Source organism: Mugil cephalus, chromosome 2 (genome assembly GCF_022458985.1).
Source record: "Mugil cephalus isolate CIBA_MC_2020 chromosome 2, CIBA_Mcephalus_1.1, whole genome shotgun sequence".
Taxonomy (NCBI): domain Eukaryota; kingdom Metazoa; phylum Chordata; class Actinopteri; order Mugiliformes; family Mugilidae; genus Mugil; species Mugil cephalus.
Genome location: NC_061771.1, coordinates 27,587,461 through 27,607,588, shown reverse-complemented (window position 1 = coordinate 27,607,588; position 20,128 = coordinate 27,587,461). Strand labels below are relative to the sequence as shown.

The 20,128-nt window shown below is 43.1% G+C and overlaps 1 protein-coding gene across 1 annotated transcript; it reads left to right on the top strand.

The window, feature by feature from the left end:
- Positions 1-325: 325 nt before the first annotated feature.
- akt3b (v-akt murine thymoma viral oncogene homolog 3b) lies at positions 326-19,387 on the top strand. The gene is made up of 13 exons (XM_047579339.1): positions 326-650; positions 7,986-8,111; positions 8,209-8,320; positions 11,094-11,238; positions 11,376-11,507; positions 11,722-11,787; positions 12,501-12,569; positions 14,314-14,436; positions 14,511-14,639; positions 15,118-15,332; positions 15,835-15,922; positions 16,570-16,672; positions 17,930-19,387. Exons 1-13 carry the CDS (start codon positions 605-607, stop codon positions 18,013-18,015), a joined length of 1,440 nt encoding a protein of 479 aa, XP_047435295.1. The 5' UTR covers positions 326-604; the 3' UTR covers positions 18,016-19,387.
- The last annotated feature ends 741 nt before the right edge of the window (positions 19,388-20,128 follow it).

The following is a 20,128-nucleotide window of genomic DNA, read 5'->3' as shown; positions in this document are numbered from 1 at the left end:
TAGGGAAAGATAGGAGGAGAAAGAAAAGAAGCGAGGGTAAGGTAAAGGATAGAAGGAGATAAGGAGGCAGGAAGTGTGCTAAGGCCGTGAAACAATGAGCGGTTGCCTGCTGTGTTTGCTGCGCGAAGGAAACCATCCACCGACCTGCTCAGCGTGTTTCTCTTTTTTCTCTCCGTTTCCTCCCAGGCCGAGGCCGACGCTGGAGCGCCCGAACGCCGAAGGAGAAGGAGAAGTTTGACAGAACGAAAGAGGGAGGAACACTGAGAAGCAGGGAGTGAGAAGGAAGGAAGGAAGTGAGGAAGGAAGGAAGGAAGGAAGGAAGGGGGAAGTAGGTGAGAAGCACTAGGAGGGGAGAGACACAGACGGAGGTAAGAGAAAGTGAAAGTGGGGGAAAGGGAAGAGAGGCGGGTGGAGGCTTGTGCGGCCGATCTGAGGTCAGGTGGAGGTTTGCGAGGCCCGGGCGAGCGCGGGGAGGACGAGCGGTCAGACGGGACAGCTGACCGAGGCCTGAGACGCTGTCCCACCACCACCCCTCCATCATCTGTCCCCCGCACCGTCACCACACTGGGAGAACTGGGAGAGCTGGTGACGAGGAGACGCCACCATGAGCGACCAGAACGTCGTCAAGGAAGGCTGGGTCCAGAAAAGAGGTGAGTTAACGTTCACGAGGACACACAAACGCAGCAGCAAACTAACAAAACAAATTAATCTGCATATACACACACACACCACTGGATTAACACATTCAGGGTGTTATGACAATCTGTAGCCAGCTCCACTCAGGGCGTTTACCAGTATTTCAAACAACAACAATGCCGATAATAGTTCAGCTTTTTTTAATGTCGTACGTAATGCGTGCGCTACTTCTGGTGCAGATAAGGTGGCGCTATCCCTCAGGTGGTTCTTCTACAGCCTCTGTTTACCTTCTTCCTCTGAGACCGGCTTTCATTCATGTTTTTATTCCGTGGTCATATGCCAGCGCAGCGGCTGCGGAGCGTGCACGCCCACTTTGTCCAGTTAAAGTCTGATTAAGTGTATACATGCCGGAGAAAATCAGTTTCCTGTCGCATTATCTGGGGCGTCCTAATCGGGTAAGGAGAACTCAGATTTTAGTCGGAGTGACGTGTTTACATGCATTTAAGTTGTCCAGTTAAAGTCGGATTAAGGCAACAATTTGTGTTTTCACGTGCATGTAAACGTGAAACATACAGACTTTGTCCGAGAATGGTGTCTTTTCATTTCTAAAGCGTTTCGTGACGTGCAAGTTGGAACAGAATATTAATTAAATATAGATAAAACTAAGATAAACCAGTACAACCAAACTCTTGACTGTTTGGCTTTAGGCATTTTGAAGGTTCGGCTCCATCCGTGCAGCGTCGGCACAGCAACAGAGCTGAGGGGGCACTGATTAAAAAGTCAGTGGCATTGAAGTGAAGCACCCAAATGTGCGTTACTTTTCGGTCTGGTTACCACCATTAGCATCAGCACCGGTGTCGTCGTGGTACCGAGTATCATTACCCGTCCCCACTGGTGCCAGATCTTAATAAAGGCGTCCAAATCGTCATGAATGTATAGTTCAGTTTTCCCAGAGAGTATAAAAACGTACTTAATTAAAACATACAGGCTTTGCACTTCACCGATTTCCTCAGAGCTTTAAATTCAGTCACAGGTTTGAGGTTTTGTTGATGCAGTTCAGATTGAGGCTTATTCCAAGGACCTGGTGCCAAAAACGTAAAAGCTTTCTTTCCCAATTCTGTTCTTATTTTTACAACAACCAAGTGCAAAATGTCCATAGAGCGGAGATTGTAGCCTCCTCGTTTCCACGTTAAAAGAGTTTCTGTGAACCAGCCCAACCCCAGAATAGAGCCACTGTTCAGGATAAAAATATATATTTTGTGGAATTTTTTTATGGGAAAACCATCAAAAACGTGACGGCAACACATTTTTAAACGGGAGGATTTGCTGCATTTCCTTCCGTTATTTTATTAATTACCGCTTAATTGACGGGAATAACTGGAAAATGAAGTGATAGTTGCAGCCTGAGCGCAGCTACAGCTTTGAGGAACTCGATTATAATCTAAAAACTAGTGAAAACGCATCAGTGAGCTGTGCTCCTTCATTACCGTAAGCATCCCCATTAGTTTATTAAGACTCAGTCCCTCCGGTCACTAACTAATTGTTTAACTAACTGACGAGTCAATGAATCTTTTTTCACTTCATTTAGCATCCTGGTTAAAAAAAAAAGGCCATTCTAACTTAATAATACGATGGTTTTGAGCCGTTGAAGCAGGTTCTTCTCTCTCAGATGAAGGTGTGAGTATGGATGTATCCATGGACAGAGCAGAGGCCACAGTGGCAACAACACAGACACTTCTCCTTTTATTTTAGTTGTGTTGCTCGAGGATGCGTTGCTAACTTGACAGTTGGATCGGCGCGGGTTTGTGTGTTCTGGTTCCCGTGGGTGTGTGCTCTTTAAGCTGCTGTTTACTCCGGGCGCAGGCTGAGACGTTTTCAGACGACGACGACGGCGGCTGCTGCTGAGTTTCATCTGATTTAAATCATTTCGTCTCGTTGGTTCAGGGTTTCAGGTGGAGACTCAGGCTCTGAATCCAGCTTAACCCTGCGGCTCGATTCTCCCACTGATACTTGATCGGTTTGGGATCCAGTGAGTTTGGAGGCCACGTTCATCGTCTTGTGCCGTTCTTCATTCAGGCTGCATCCTGCTGGTGATGGCTGCTGCCATCAAGGAGTGACATGACTATGGGGTGGGGGGGGGTCTGGTCTGGTCTAGGTGGGCGGTGCACGTCTAAGTAACGTCCACATGAGTGGATGCCGGGTCTGAAAGCTTCACAGCAGAACGCTGAATTGATTTAATAGTAAATTGCTGCGTTTTCCCTAGAAATTCCCCAAAATCTGGTCATGGAAGCGGCTACATTTCGAAACTCCTCTCAAATATCTAAAGCTAAAACACTTTTACGTTGTCATGAGGTGGTTTTTCAGACATGTTGGTATGAAAGTATATCGCAAAACTGCAATAAAAACCCATTTTTTTGTATTTCCCCGTCACCGGCGTCCCTGGAGATGGCGCAGGCTGTCACGTGACCAGTTCATTTGAAGTCCATCTTCCTCAAAGTGAAGTCTCGCTATGTGACGAGAATTTAGGAGAATTCTGGGATATTGTGAAACGAGATGTTGCAGCTCATTCGCTAAAACACCTTTAAATAGAAACCCGTACAAATTTCAGAAATAAAACTGTAACAGAAGCGTAGCTAGTGTTGTTTGGTTGCTCCTGTCAGTGGTTTATTTTTATATCATTTTTCCAAACTATTGCTAGTGCTTCATCGTAGTCCTCCACGGCGTAATTCATTATTTGTTTGGTGCGTGGCTGATGAAGACGTCAACTTTATCAGCGATTAATACAAATAGCCAAACGCTACATGAGATGGTTCATGTGGCAGAGGCTGGAAAACGATGCTGTCAGGTCACGCGGGGCCAAAGACCTCTGATAATCACATCACTGGTCCAGAGAGACCGGTCGGAAAAACAACCGCGACTACCAGGCAACAATCAGACTGAAATCACTGGAGGAGTCAAAACACTGGCGCTGCTGTCTTGTTGTTTTGAGGTCGGGAAGCTGGCAGATCTTCCCCGTCGAGCGCCGCTGCGTTGATGAGCTGTAGGGCCGCTACAACATTTCCTCAATCACAAGGTCGTGATGTATTTTAATTCATTTAGAGATTTTTCAGTTTCAGCACGAGAGATTTTCGCCGAACTCTTGTTGTCATTGGTTCTGGAGATTTGCGACACGGTGTTTTCCCTGTAGTTTCACGTCTTTTATTCGTCTCTGTCTGTTCAGCTGTTTTCTGTCGTCGTACGTTTCAAATCTAATCATCTTTCAGGTCTGACGTTGCTCTCGGAGTTGGAGCTCCTGTCGCGTTGTGGATCTCCGTCGCACGTGCGCTTATCTGAAGCGATTTTCTCTCAAGAAGATGCAGGAAATTAAGTTTGTTAAAAAAAATAAATAACGATCCGCGAATTTTATGAATCAATATTGGATCTTCCAGTTTCCTATTTTTATGCTGGGTCTGTTTGAACCCGAATGAACCCACACTCTTTTCCACATTAAGGGTTCAGGCCTTTTTTTTCGCGGATTCAGGTTAATGGCCAAACCTGGATTATATCCTCCTAAACGACCACGTTAATATTCAGACTGCTAGAGCATGACGGGACAGGAAGTTGTTCCCCTTTCATTTCGCCAAAGCTTTTGTTTTCTCTTTTCACTCCAGGGATCAATTTTCAGATGAATTCACAGGGCGCTTTAGAAAAAAAAAAAAACACAGTTTTCTTTTCTTTTCTCCCCTCCGCTCTTAAAAAGATGTGTTTTTTGTCCGGCTCGGCGTGGACACGGGCCTAAAAACCACGCTGCCACTTTGAAGAACTGCGCTTGCCAAACAATGGCTGTTTACCTGCCAGACGGCAGAAACAGAAGGCAAGCAGCGCGGGGCTGCAGCAGCTAGACTGGTGTGTTTTATTTCCCACACCGTTTTTCAGTGTGTGTGTGTGTGTGTGTGTTTGTGTTTTCTGGAGGTGTGTTTGTCTGGTCTGAGCCGGGGGCTGTTGGCTGGCAGGCAGGGGGAAGTTTCTCTCTGGCACTACGAGCACACAGAGGATGACCTAACACTCCGGTTCCTTCCTCTCCGGCCCACACAAGTCCCTGAATTGTTTATTGCACCTCTATGTGCTCTTATAATTCAGCCTTAACGGGCCCTCGCAAGCTCCGCGCCGTTTTAAATGTCAAAACCCAAGAGTTCACTCGCAGTTCAGGACGGACTGGAGTCTTGAAACGTGGGAGTTTAGGTCGAGACGAATGATATTCTTTTATTGAGATAAATAATAATACACGGACTGAATCCTTTCAGAATATGAGAGTGTGGTAACTCACCGCTTGGACGTGTTTCAGCTACAGAAAAGAAAACCTCTGTACGTCTCAATCGGAGCCTTTTTGCTGTAAACGGATTCAATCAGACGACGTGTCTGACTTAGGCCACGTTTACATGAATGCGATTCTTGGGTGAAGCTGCGTGAATCTTGCACGTTTTAGTCGACCGTCGCGACCGATCCAGATTTTTCGGGGACAAAATACGGAGACTGTTTGGTTTCCTTTTTTTTTTGAGTGGAATCCTGTGTACGAACATGATGATGTCATCGCCCCTCTAGCCTCCGACGTCTCATAACATCAACGGTGGACTACAGGCCTGTGACGAACATCAGACATTGACCCTTGTTTGGTGACTAGGTCCAGTATATACTGCTGCTTTTACACTACGATGAGCTAGAAAGGATTATGTAATTTGATCCGGACTCCGCTAGGGCTGAGTAGTATAACGGTTTATACCGAATACCGGTATTTTTTTCCTTTATGATATGAATTTTTAATATACCGGCGTACTGGTGTATTTTAGTACACAGCGTCTGAATGCTGATAAACCGTGATACCGTCACAATTTAGAAAAATACCGTGATGTACATTTGTGGCCATACTGCCCTAGACTCCGCCTCTTCTTCTTTTTGTTTGGTTGAGCTCTGTAGCAGGAACAGCGCCACGCATGGGCTTTGGATACGTACTACAGCCTTTCTACAACTAGATGTGGTTTTGCGATGGATCCATCTTTACGGAGAAACACTCGAAACGATGTCAAGGAAAAACCAGAGAAAAAACATTTCGGCACATGTGGACGTGGCCTTAGTCGCTGCACGTCTTTGCCAGTGTTTAGTTCCCAACGGAGTGAACACAGACCAGCTCGGTAGATGTTCAGGCTGATTGCTAGTGCATCTGTTTTTAAGTCAAGGTTTTGGACTTTGGTGTAAATGTGGATCTGGTCCTCGCTGATAAGAAACACCAACCATTCTGTAATTTCCATCGAATCTTATCTCTGTCATACGCGGTGACGCTGCAGAGTGAGGAAGTCAGTGTTAGCTTCTTGTGATTCATTCACTTTCTGTAACCGCTTGTCTTCTGGAGAATCATGGGATGGGGGGATGGGGGGGTGGGAGGTGGGGTCCACCCTGGACAGGTCTTTGGAGGGTGGAAGGACGCTGGAGAACCTGGAGAGAACCTGGAGAGAACCCACACAGACACAGAAAGGAACCAGTCAGACAGTGGTTTCAGTGCTTCTGCAATAATGTTCAATTTTTGTGGAAATGGTGTCAGGAAGGTGGTGATTCAACCAGGTGATCGTTCGGAGCATGTAGTTTGTGGCGCCGTTAAACTGGATTGATTTTAAACTCTAAAGTTCCCACTGACTGAAATGGGGATGTCAAAATAATAGAAAAATGTGTCGGTACAACACAATATGAAAACACATCTGAATGAACAGCTCTCGCAGTTATTTGAAACGAACGCTGAACACGAGAACCTACATAACGTTCAGCGCCAGATATGTACCCAACGCGTACCTAATAAACTGGCAAGTGTTGTGTTAGTTGGAGCCACAATTCAGGTCAAATGTTGTCCTCGTTTCCCTTCCTGACCGGTAACGCTCAGTTTGCCGTCTCCTCTTCTTCTTCTTCTGCTGTTCAGCCGCTTTAAAGCGTTGCTGTTGTTGGAGGTGGCTGATTTCTGATTTCTGCCTCCGTGCCGAAAGCTTTGTCATCCTCATCACCCCGTTGTTCTGAAGCCTCGTGAGTCACCGCACGTGCGAGAACAGTTTTTCGTCAGGGTTTGATTTGTGGCCTAGATGAAGTTCAATCCCGGCCCGGTCACATACTGACGCACTTTGTTTTTAGCTCTTTGTTCCTTCTGTTAGCTCCCGTGCTAATATGACTCTGTTAAAAAAAGAAAAGAAAAATGTCATCATCTCTCCAGGACGCATCCATGTATTCCAACATTTGTTGTAATTATGTTAGAAATTGATGAGTCAGAGCAGCAGGGAATCAACACTTCACGGCTGAATAACGCAGTATTCTTCTTCTTCTTCAGATGGCAGCACAGATGTTTCGGCTGGTGTGTGTCCTGAGGTTTGGAGTGAAGCTAAAATTAGAGGAACAGCGGAGGGGGGGGGGGGGGATACTTTATTGCTTCCTTTTTGTGAAATAAAAAAATGAAACGCTCTTTTTATTTCACAATATGCAGCAAAAGAAAAGAGGAGATTTGACCGGGAAAAAGTCATGAGTCATCACAGTAGCAGCAGAGCAGGTGGGATTTAGCCAACGTTTTCTGCCCCGTCCCAGCTGGATCTCTCAGGTTTACAGACTTTCGGAGCCTTGATAATATAATTAATGATGTGAATCAGCCTGGGTGCTGAAAAGATTATATTTATTATGTGTTTTAAAAGTCTTTGTAGGTTTCACTTTTGCTCTAAAGAGGCAAATTCACCAGGAAACGTCGACTTGGTGATTTTTGGGGGAAGATCAATGTGGTTGAAAAGTGATGGCGATAACGTTATTGTTGTTTCAGGGTCAGTTCAGTTACTTTATTTGAGTATGAATCAGGTCCTAGCAGCTTCTTTAACTAGAGGCATTAAAATAATGATGGAAAGTTTTTTTAATTTTACCCAAAAATAACCTGCTGACGCCTTTAACCAACAAAACACTAAACAAAACAAACCTGCAGTGAATTCAAACGATCACTGACTCCGGATGCTGCGGCTTATCCTGTATTTTTATGTTCTCAGCTGATTAAAATGTCTCATTAATGGTTGGACCTTTTATAAATAGTAGCCGCATGGATCCATCCATATCGTACAAGAGACGAGTCGAATACGGCCTGAAATGTTTCCTACTCAGCGTCTCTTCATTAAAAATAGCTTCCATGTGATGGACACGTCACCGCCGGTTATTCATTTAGACAGAAAACACAGTGATCGGCTTGATTACAAACACAACAACACTGAGACACATTCACACACTTTTTTTTTGGTGCGGGCTGAACAAATGCGAGCGTAGCGGGACGTGACGGCCCGTTGTCGATTATTCCCTCCCCGCAGGAGAGTACATCAAGAACTGGCGGCCACGCTACTTTCTGCTGAAGACAGACGGCTCTTTCATCGGCTACAAGGACAAACCGCAGGACTCTGACCTGGCCTATCCGCTCAACAACTTCTCTGTAGCAAGTAAGACACGAGCCGATCATCCCCCCCAATGTTTTCAGACGTAAACGTGCGAGCCGCCGCCCTAAAACGTCTTTCCGTGTGACCCACCCCCCCCCAGAATGTCAGCTGATGAAGACGGAGCGGCCCAAACCGAACACCTTCATCATCCGCTGCCTGCAGTGGACCACCGTCATCGAGAGGACTTTTCATGTGGACACTCCTGATGAGAGGTGAGCCTTCGTCGTCCTCCTCCTCCTCCTCCTCCTCCTCCTCATCACATGAGCGAATGAATCAAACTGACTAGCTTATAAAAAAAATAATAAAAATATTGTTTTTTTTTCTTGGCTGCTGATATGAAGATTGATTATTGCCTCTATTTTTAAATTGCAACCTGCCCCTAAAGTAAAAAAAAAAATAAAAAATCCGAATGGTTGAACTGAAAATGACAGTTTAAAATAGTTTTTCTTTACAGAGAAGGCTCATGAATAGATGCTCCAGTTTAGGTAATGATAATTCACACAGACTGAATACTTCCCTCCTTTTAGTCAGGAGAGGAGAGCGACTTTCTAAACCACGTCCAGTGAAATGAATTAAATCAATTCCATATGTTTTTTTTTTCCCTTTTTTTTTTTCCTTTTTTTTCTCCTTTTTTTTCTTCTTTTTCTTCCTTTTTTCCCTTTTTTTTTCCTTTTTTTTTCCAAAAAAGGGAAAAAAAAGGAGGATTCACACAGACTGAATACTTCCCTCCTTTTAGTCAGGAGAGGAGAGCGACTTTCTAAACCACGTCCAGTGAAATGAATTAAATCAATTCCATATGTTTTTTTTTTTTCCCTTTTTTTTTATCCTTTTTTTTCTCCTTTTTTTTCTTCTTTTTCTTCCTTTTTTCCCTTTTTTTTCCTTTTTTTTTCCAAAAAAGGGAAAAAAAAAGGAGGAAAAAAAGGAAAAAAAAGGAAAGAAAAAAAGGAAAAAAAAGGAAAGAAAAAAAAGAAGGAAAAAAAGGGAAAAAAAAGGAAAAAAAATTATTCCATATTTTTTAACGCAGATATCTACGCTTACATTGACTACATGTGATAAAATGTGATAAAAATCTCTATTCGTGTGAGCTTTCTACTAACAGAAAACAGCAGATACGAAAGTTCTGGTTGAGGTTATGGACGAGTGAAGGTCCCTCAGAGCGTCGGTGTTAAATCGGTGTTAAGTTCTCTCTGCTGGACTCGACAGGAGTCGGTTCAGCGGAGGGAGAAGAAAGACAGGAAGCCGGGGTGTGGGTCTGCGGCCGCGTGCCAAGTTTTTGGAGGGTTTCGCTCCGAAAACACAATATAACGTATACATCGTGATTTGTTACCTGGTGCTTTTGTTATTACCGAGACTCGCCGGCAGCATCCGCCGGCACGTTTGTGCGGGGGTTGTTTGGACGCTGACCTGCGGTAAGTCAGCAGGTTTTCGAGGGGTTGGACACTTCTCATGTCTCGCTGTAGGAAGATAAAGGTTTAGAACACAAGTGTGTCAATATGCGGCTTCCAGACGGTCTGATCTGGTGGAAATTACATAGAAAACTGCATTATTTCCTCCCTAATTTATACGCTAATGTGCCTAAAATTGTCTTAAGAAATGTAATTTTTCTAAAGCCCCGTTTTGCACAGGATGAGTTTTACCTGAGGACGTCCTGCGATTTAAATATTAACCCCCGTACGTCTGTGTTTCATGTGGCGCGTTCACAGCCGATAAACAAACTCTGTGTTTCACTCTTAATTTGATGATCCGCTGTTGTGGCTCTGCTACTTTCCTCCTCGCTCCGCCGCGTATCAGAGGCAGCTTTAATCACAGATTATAATGGACTCGGCTCTACACCTTTTGCTCGATGACTCAAGGTTTCCCATCACAGAAATAAAACACGTCAACCGTGGTGAGCAGGTATCACCGCTGCCAAGAAATGGTCCAGACATGGCTTCCTCCTCATGACCTTTCAGTTAAACTCTGCTCATACACATTTGTCACACATGTCACACATTTTCTATCCAGAACTATCCTCAGCAAGAATAAACCACGCTAAGGCAGAAACTTTCAATAACTGGTGAACTGGAGTAGAAATGACGAAATAGATGTTTTTCTTTTCTTTGTTATAACTTTATTTTATTACTGTCGTTATTTTTACACGTTGTAAAACCATACGCTGTGTCTCTCTGATATTTTTTCCAAATTCAATGAACACTGTATCACAAAAACAAATTATAATGGATGATAAAAAATATATTTTTGATACTATTTATCCCGACTTTGTGCTGTAACAAACCTTGAATTATTGAACATCCTTCATAATTCTTAAATAGCAAGAAGCAGAAAAAAAGTCCCACTAGTTCCATGCGAATAGAGAATAAGAATAGTTTTTTAAATGTAAACATTTTCCTCATTTACTTGTTCTTCTTTGCACTAAAACAAATGTGAAAAGTCTGGATTTGTCATTATTTATAGGTTATTTATCTGGTCCAACTTGAGATTAAACTGGGCTGAATGTGAGTTTAACACCTGGTTTAGAAGCTACAAAATTAAATATTACTCTCAACACGTGTTATTTTCAGTATCTTCTAAGAGTGTAATAGATTTTCTGTTTCATTTTTCATCCATATTATATCAGAAAGTCAGAGTTGCCATGTGAATAATTAAGGCTACGAGGAAAACAATCTGAATCTGACAAACTTGTGAGAGCCTGTGAAAATAAAGAGTCTGGAGCTCAGTATTTGGCAAATGTAGAAGGTACCGAGCATCGCTACTGATGTGACCCTGATTCACAGGGACCCGTTTAGTTTCCATTCATTTCATTTAGTGATATTTCAGACTGAAACCAGTTTTTACTTTAAACTAAATCCAGTCAGTGTCTCCGAGTAAAAGATCTGAGGAGAGGAAGCTGGGAGTGATGTCGATGGGAGGATTTAATTTGCCGTTCCTCCCGAACGTCATCGTCGCTGCCGTCGCTTCACGCTGTTGTCGTCCGTGGTCTCGTAGGGACGAGTGGGCCGAAGCCATCCAGATGGTCGCCGAGTCTCTGGCTAAGCAGGAGGAGGAGGGCATCCTGTGCAGCCCCACCTCCCAGATCGAGAACGTCAACGAGGAGGAGATGGACACCTCCATCAGCCACTACAAACGGAAGGTAAACTCACGTTTAACTCTCACAGTGTTTCACCCATAAAACTAAAAGGGTGATTCACGATTCGCCCCGTAAAAGTTGATTCAACTTTGGAGGATTGTGGGAAAAATAAAACGTTTCCTCATCTTTCTCTTCCGTAGACAATGAATGACTTTGACTATCTAAAGCTTCTGGGCAAAGGCACTTTCGGGAAAGTCATTCTGGTGAGGGAGAAGGCGAGCGGCACCTACTACGCCATGAAGATCCTCAAGAAAGAAGTCATAATAGCCAAGGTCCTCCTCCCGATATTCACCTTCTGTTGCTCCTGACCTGCTTCATATGAGCAGATTCGTTATTGTCGTCGTTGTGTTTTTTCTAGAGATATTCATATTATTGAGATGGTTTCGGTCGGACGTCGGCCTGATTTTCCTTCCAGCGACTCGGATCTTTTGAAAGCTAATTTTGTCTCCTGACTAATAACTCCTCTTTAATCTTGTTTAATCACAGGACGAAGTCGCTCACACGCTCACAGAAAGTAGGGTATTAAAAAACACTCGGCATCCGTTCCTAACTGTAAGTATGACTGCGTGGACTGGATGAAGCAATGGCACACGGATGTGTGGCGCTTCGATTCCAGCGCAAATTTTTATTTTTATTTAACCCTCGTGTCCTGTTGGTGCTTAAACCAGTAACAATGGGTTAGTTTTCCCTCTAAATTAGACCATAACGTCCATTGTATGTGAAAAACTTGGTGAGGAACCTTAATTTTACATTGAAAATATGATGACTATATATATATATGTATGAATGTATCAAATTATTTATTTTTTACTTAAATCCTTAAATCTGTCTTTTAACTTCAGTACTGATCAAAACTATTAAATATTTGGAGAAAAATAACAATGTTTTAACGCTTTAAATACATTTTTAAAAAAAGAAGTCATGATCATCATTTTTTAAATTAAAAATATGTAATTTTGTGTTTATTTTTTTCCATATCAGTGACTATTTGTTAAAAAAAAGTCATTAAAAGCGTTAATTTTTATTTTATTTTTTAATTTAGTAGTTAGTACTGAGGTTGATCGACAGATTTAAGCAAAACAAAAGTTGGAAAAATATTCATCTGATATATTTTTCCAGGAGTCAAAGTTGGCGGCTGAAAGAAGGGAAGTTTATTTTGAACAGGACGCGGGGGTTAAAGATTTGTACAAAGCTTCTTGTCGTTGTGTGTGAAGTAAACGTCCGAGTGCCGCTGAGCGTAAAAACACTTCTCCGTTGTGTTGCAGTCTCTGAAGTACTCGTTCCAGACTAAAGATCGGCTGTGCTTCGTGATGGAGTACGTCAACGGAGGAGAGGTAAGATGTCACGCGCGGGTTTCGGCCATTATTGAAGAATGTTAACACAATAGTTTGATTCAAAGAGCTTTAATGGGGAGCGGCTACTCCCCTCCTTGTGTTTCAGGCCTTAGTTGGAGCCACGTTGGTTTCAGTGTATTGATCTGAAGCCGCCGAGGGCTCAGTTTATAAACGATATAAAATACCTCTGAGCACAGTGACGGGTGGAGAGCAGCCCAGGTTTTACATTTCATTTCTAGAAAAAGTCGTCCCTCCGTGTTCAGCGTCTTCTGTCAATTCTGGGAAATCTATACATAGATTATAGGATTGTGGAACTAAATGACATTTAGAAATCATCTACTTACATGAAACTGATCCTAAAATTTGTGTGACTGTGTAAAACTTATTTATAATCCACATTGTCCATCATTAAAGAGAAGAAATGGTTAAAGAAATAAAATCCCTGGACGGATTATGACTCAATAGGTCACGGACAGAGGACTGAGAGACACAGAACAACCGCAACCTACATGAATGTCTCGTTTGTAGTTTGTGAAACTTTATAAATAGTTGGCGTAGCCTCAAGAGGCTGTAAAGTCCAAATCAAATTTAGGAAAACGATAAAAAGTGAAAAACAGGATCCACTGTTGGTGACTGTAAATATTAAGGATAAGGAATCAGATCCCTCGAGTCCCTTGTGTTTGGTTTAATACAGTGATTAAGTGGACGTAGCCTCCAATAAACACATCAAAAGAATTCACTGAAGTCGTGGCCGGCGAAGCACAATGGTTCATTTTGTTTGTCTTGCTCACTATAGTCGTGGTTCCTGGAAGTAGTGACTGCTGTTGTTATTCTTTGGGTCTGAGCTTTGGTCTCTGTCCACGAATCATTTAGTGGCTCATGATCACATGATGTTGATCAAACCGCAGACGGACACAAATGCAGAGAGACCAGTGTCTTTGTCCATCACACCATGGTTATTCATCGACATTAACGTCATTCTCTCACGCTATGATGGAGTGATGTTTGTTGGTGGATCCTGTGAAGGGGAAGAGTCGTCTTCAGTCTGACTCTGTGGATTATTTGTGGCTCTTTAGACTCTTTAGAGATGTTTGTGGAAGCTTTTCCAGCCTGATGAGCAACAACAACTCCTTTTCTGAGCTCCTCACGAAGCTGCTTCATTCACTTCCACGCAAACACGTGACAAATCGCTGATTTATTAAAACTGCACCTCACTGATATGTAACATTGGCTCATTTTCCTGAATAAACAATGATGGTTTGTTTAGGTCAGAGGTGTCAAACTCATTTTAATCCAGTTTGATCGTGAGGCGACCGAACCAGTAACATCACAGAATGAGAACCTCAAAATAACGACCGCTACACATTTTTTTCCATTTGTTTTACTACAAAGAAGAAGAAGTAAATCAGGAGAATATTTACATTTAATTAACTGCCCTTAAATAAATGCAACTTGTTGAAAGATTACAGTCTTATATGTAATTTTGTACTTCATTCATGCCGTGGGCCAAATTAGACATTAATTTTTATTTGGAAACATAGAAAACCGAAGGCTGCGAAAACTTTCACATGAAAAATATTCCTAGTGACATTGAAGGCAACTCTCCTGAAGCTCTTTTTAATGGTCACGGTGTTAAACCTTCATCCTACTCACCTCATCTCTTCTAAAACTCCACCAGGTTTTTATTTGCTAAAAAAATCCCATTTTAAACCATGCGTTTTTTTTTTGTTTTTTTTTCCCTTAGCTGTTTTTTCACTTGTCGAGAGAAAGAGTGTTTTCAGAGGACCGCACCCGTTTCTACGGCGCCGAGATCGTCTCCGCTTTAGACTACCTACATTCTGCCAAGATCGTCTACCGCGACCTGAAGGTGGGTTGAACTAGCGTAGCATCTACACATCGTTCACGCGACATGAAAAAAAACCCTTCTCCTTTCTCTTTCAGCTGGAGAACCTCATGTTGGACAAAGACGGCCACATAAAGATCACGGACTTCGGCCTCTGCAAAGAAGGGATCACAGACACTGCCACCATGAAGACCTTCTGCGGGACACCGGAGTACCTGGCTCCTGAGGTCAGAGCAAACACAAAAACGAACAGAGGCGTCTGTCTAAACCGCAACCTTCACGGTCGTCTGTTTTTTTTTGACGAAATGAGGAAAGAGGCTTTGTTTTTTTTCGATCCTCTACGTCTGCCTGTTGCCGCCGAGCTCCAGCCGCGCGAGGCCGATGTGGAAGTGCCACGAGGGGCAGTTCCTCTAACGAAATGTCTTCTTTACATTAGCGCAGAATGTCAGCGGCTGATCTCACTTCTTCTAATTGTGGATGTCGGTGGAGAACTTGAAAGTTATTTTTCCATAAAGAGGATATGAAAGAGGATATCAAATATGTCAGCGATATATATATATATATGTCATCGACAGATTGTCTCCGTTTGACCTTGTTGTTTGTTTGTTTTCGCAAACTCACTAAGTAGAAGTGTGATGTTCAGTTCAGTTCCCGAAGCTTCTGATTTACGCGGAGGTTAAGCGGCTGTTTCCTGTGTCACGTCAGGTGCTGGAGGACAACGACTACGGGCGGGCGGTGGACTGGTGGGGTTTGGGCGTGGTGACGTACGAGATGATGTGCGGCCGCCTGCCGTTCTACAACCAGGACCACGAGAAGCTGTTCGAGCTCATCCTCATGGAGGAGATCAAGTTCCCGCGAACCCTGTCGGCCGACGCCAAGTCGCTGCTGTCCGGGCTGCTCATCAAGGACCCCAACAAACGGTACGCGCCAAACGCTCCCGTCAAGCTCGGTACGGATCCACCGCCGCCACTGTTTAGGCAGGAGTTAAACCAGAAGAAGGTTATTAGTAGTTTATGGATTCGGCCCAAAGCTGTGGACGGCGTTTCCTTGGGAGTTCGGGGACCCTGAACTCACCGGTTCATTTCACTAAGCAGCAGCCATCCTGATTTTTAAGAGGAGAACAAAACCTCTTAATGATAATTGGTATTCAGCAAAAGACCAAACTGGCTGGTGGCTGCTGCTAATTTCCCACTCTCATTCTCCCTGAGGCGTCTTCTGTCTGCAGCGAAGAAACCGCTGAAAAAAACAGGCTACTGCAGCTTCAGGGAGTGAACCTGTTCACCCCGACGAGTTATTTTGAGATCAGTAGCAGGTGGATATTCTGGTTCCATTGATGGAGACTTTGTACGAGCGCCGTTTGATGTCTGACTTCCATGTCTTCTTCTTCTTCTTCTTCTTCTTCTTGTGTATGTTCGCTGACAGGCTGGGCGGAGGACCGGATGATGCTAAGGAGATCATGCGGCACAGTTTCTTCGGCACAGTCGACTGGCAGGACGTCTACGACAAGAAGGTGAGTGCGGGATTTAGCCGCTAGACGTCATGTAGCAGCTTCAATGGGCGATTTATTCAAACGGTGCGTCGGAGATATTCTGGGATCAGGGTTACCTATTTTAAAAAAGAATAATAATAATAATAACCCAAAATAGAATAGACATTAAAAAAAAAAAAAGATTACCTCATCTTTTTTTTTTTTTACATGCGGACAACGTGAAGAAGACGTCACCGGATCTGTTTAACGGACACTAGTTATTAGTCCGTCTCTTTTATGTTCGTCAGTCTTTCCTTCTGAACGGTTCTGTCGTTTAACCCAGATTCACTGCAGGTCATTCACATAAATATCCAGGTCAAAACAGACCAGACCACCTAAAAAATCTGACCCGTTAAAGACTAAAAAACCTACAAGACGTTTTAATCACAGCAGCTTCTTCAGCTCTAAGGGACTGGTGGGAAGTTGAGGTAAGTATCCGTCCACCGTCGCCGTCTCTCGCTTAGAACTGAAGAACGTGTCGGATGAAACGTGTTCTCCAAAACTCTACTGATGAGATACGTGTAGAAATGACTCACACATGGTTTACACCATCCATGTCCCGTAGTTCTCTAAAAAAAAAAAGAGCCGCAAACCTCACACATTACTCACCTGCTTCCTGTTTGTGTCAGCTGGTCCCGCCCTTCCAGCCCCAGGTCTCCTCGGAGACGGACACGCGCTACTTCGACGAGGAGTTCACAGCACAGACCATCACCATCACTCCGCCGGAGAAATGTAAGCACGTCTAGACGTCAGCGTGACGTCGTCGTTTTAAAGCTCATGTCACACGGAGCGCGTTTTATTTCCTTTAAAGTAAATCCACCTCCACTCGTTCCTTTTACTGGACATGAGGACGACTGCCCCGTCTGTGTGATGTCTTCTGTCTTAACACTTACTGAGCGTCTTACTGAGCCACAGGAGTTTCCATTTTGTCCTTGAATGCACCACTCCTGGTGTCTCAGCCTCCTCATATTCACTAATTTCCTGAGTTGATTCTAGTTTAGATTTATTTTTTTTGTTTAGTTTTGTTCTCAGCTCCAAGGCCAGAATCTTTTAAAAGGTTCATCACTAATGAACAGACGTCGTTTATTCAGGGGATTTCTACTAGAGGTTGAATGAATGAGTTAAACTCCTCTTGAGTAGATGGTCTTTAATTGGGCCCAGGACTCATTGTGGACCCGTTCAGACCTTCCATTAAGACACGATCTGGGCGATCCAGTCACAAGTGTCCGGGTTTAACCCTGTATGGGGACAAGGAACCATATCTGGTCACTTCATCACATCTGGGGTCTGGGGACACATGTGACCCCATAAACACACAACGAGTCCCGGGTCACGTTAACGATGTTATAAATAAAGCTCTCATAAACGACGGCCCCTGAAGGAAACACAGCGTAACTGATGTCTGTTCTAGTGATACAGTTCGATACCACCCATTTCCTTTCTGATCCGATACTGAGTAAAATTCAGGTTGGTATCGGTGATACCGATTCCAATATCGATACTTTGTGTAAATGTGTATGTAAATAGAGTATTTAAAATCAGAGCTTCATAAAGAATACAAGACATCAGAGTCATTTATTTATTTATTGTTTAAGTATATTGAGGTAATTTACTGTTTAGCCGAACTAATGCAACAACAATAAAACAAAACAGAGGATACTATCATACAAAAGAAATAAGTAAAGTAATAAGACCGATAATTATTAAGAACTAATATGAAAAAGAAAACTTGCATCTTAATTCTGACACTGTGTTCCTACGTTACTTCGAAGTATCAAAAGTATCGATATTTTGATCTGAAAATTGATTTTAGAGCATGAAGATCTGGTATCGGAAGTATCGATCTTTCCGTATCGATCCGCCCATCATCAGTCTGTTCACTGTTAATCGACTGACAACAAGAACTAACAAATGAAAGTATTTAACTGGAGCAGAGGAGCCGGACCAGAGTCCAAGACGCTGGACTGACTTGTGTTTGTGTCCGTACAGACGACGAGGACGGGATGGACGCGGCGGACAACGAGCGAAGGCCTCATTTCCCTCAGTTCTCCTACTCAGCCAGCGGGCGGGAGTGAGCCCGGCCCGGCCCGGCCCGGCCCGGCCCGACAGCATCGCCCCCATCCGTGGCCATCTTGAGGAAAACACGTAGCCATTCTAGGAAGAAAAGAAAAAAAAATATACCAGTCTCCCCTCTTTTTCTCCTTCGCTGCCTCCTCGCAGACGGGGAGAAGTCTTTTTAGGGACTTTAAAGAGGTTTTTGCACAGTGGGATAGACTTCAGCTCGTCTCCCCACACTAAAAAAAAACAAAAACAAAAAAAAAATAAGTCTCCTACATTTTCAGCGCTATTTACTGCAGAAGGCAATGTTTTTGTTATTTATTTTTTTTTTCTCCTCGTCAGTATTAAGTTAAGTCGACCCGGGTTGCGTTCATCTTTGTCATTTCTGCCCTTCTTCTTCTTCTTCTTCTCCTTCCTCTTCTTCTTCTTCTTCTTCTTCTTCTTTTGACTTTTTTGCACTTGGTTTGGAAGAGCCGTTTTAGGGAACAAAAGACCAAAAATGTTGCCTTACGTGTGCAGGTGTTTCGTATCATACCGACAGGGTGTTTCTGTTGTTGTTTCTGGGGAGAGAGGGAGGGTGGGTGGGTCGTGAAGGGTCATTCATAGTTGAGAATAAGTGCATGGCTCGTGGTTCACTCATTTAAAAAAAAAAAAAAGAAAGAAAAAATACAAAAAACAAAAAGACAAAACAAAAAACAAAACAAACTACAACTACCCTTTCCTCATACATTTGCCATGGCAGCGCACATTCCCCCAAACCCCATGGCAATGAGATGAAATACAGTCTACAGGTTTAAAAAAAAAAAAAAAAAAAGAATGGACGAGTTCATCGTTTATTTTTTTTTAACCCATTCGCTTCTTATTCCTCCTCCTCCTCTTCTTCTTCTTCATTTTATTTTTTGGTTTTGAAACAGTAAACTGCCAGAAACTGCACAGTTCACTCAGGCGCCACAGAGCACAACCGCGTTCAAACTCAAACTAACTGCACCACAGCAGGTGGTGGTGGTGGTGGTGGTGGGCGAGGGGGGCGGGACGAGGCCTTCCTCCGCCCCCCCCCCCCCCCCCCCCCCCCCCCTTCCTCACCCCTCCTCCTCCTCCTCCTCGTCTCCTCTGTTTCCTCATCGTAGCTGTAGGACTAGTGGGATGGATGTTTACACAGGGAAACGTGACTTAATGTATGGATGTATGTGCTGTATGTATGTGGGACATTAGGGGGGTGGGTGAGATTTTTCGGGGGGGGGGGATCTTTATGCTGTCATAGCACACACAAACACACACAGACACACACATTTACACATTTACGCTCCTCACACAGTGAGGATCAGACTGAAGTTTCAGGCTTCAAACTTACGGAAGAGTAAACCACCCATGAGGAAAAAAAATTACAGGAGGTAAAAAAAAATTTCATCATGCTGTGAAAAAAGTCAACATTTCGAGAAAAAAGTCAAAATTGGCAACAAAATTCCTTTTTTTTTTTTTTTTGAAATTTGATTTTTTCCCCCAAAATTTTATATATTTTTTTTGAAATTTCAACATTTTTCTCGAAATTTTTACTTTTATTCTCAAAATTTATTTTTTTCTTTGAAATTTGAAATTTCGACTTTTTTCTTGATATATTGTCTTTTTTTTCTTAAAATTTCATAATTTTTTCTCATAATTTTGACTTTTTTTTCTCAAAATTTCATTTTATTTTTATTTTGTATTTATTTTTTTTTTTGAAATTTCGACTTTCTTTTTGAATTTTTCCTCATGGGTGACCCTAATACTCTCCCATACAAACTGAATCAGATCTGGTGTTTTCCTTACATGCAGCGTATGTTCAGGTGAAACTTCCCCAAAACCAGTTCAGGCTTCGTTCAAACAAACATCCTACTTTTTATTTTCTGGGATCTAAATTCTAAAATCAGGACCTGCAGTTTTGTCGCAGCACAGATAAGAAAAACCCGCCCAACTCATTCAGATACTTAAACTCGGGCAAAGTCAGGTTTGGATTTAAAGTTTCTCCACTGGAGGAAACATTAAAAATGATCTACTGCCTCATGAATTAGACTGAAGCTGTGGATGCCATCTGCTCCTGGTATGTGGGACTTCAACTGCTTTGTACTTTTGTACATTTAAGTGGAAAAGAAG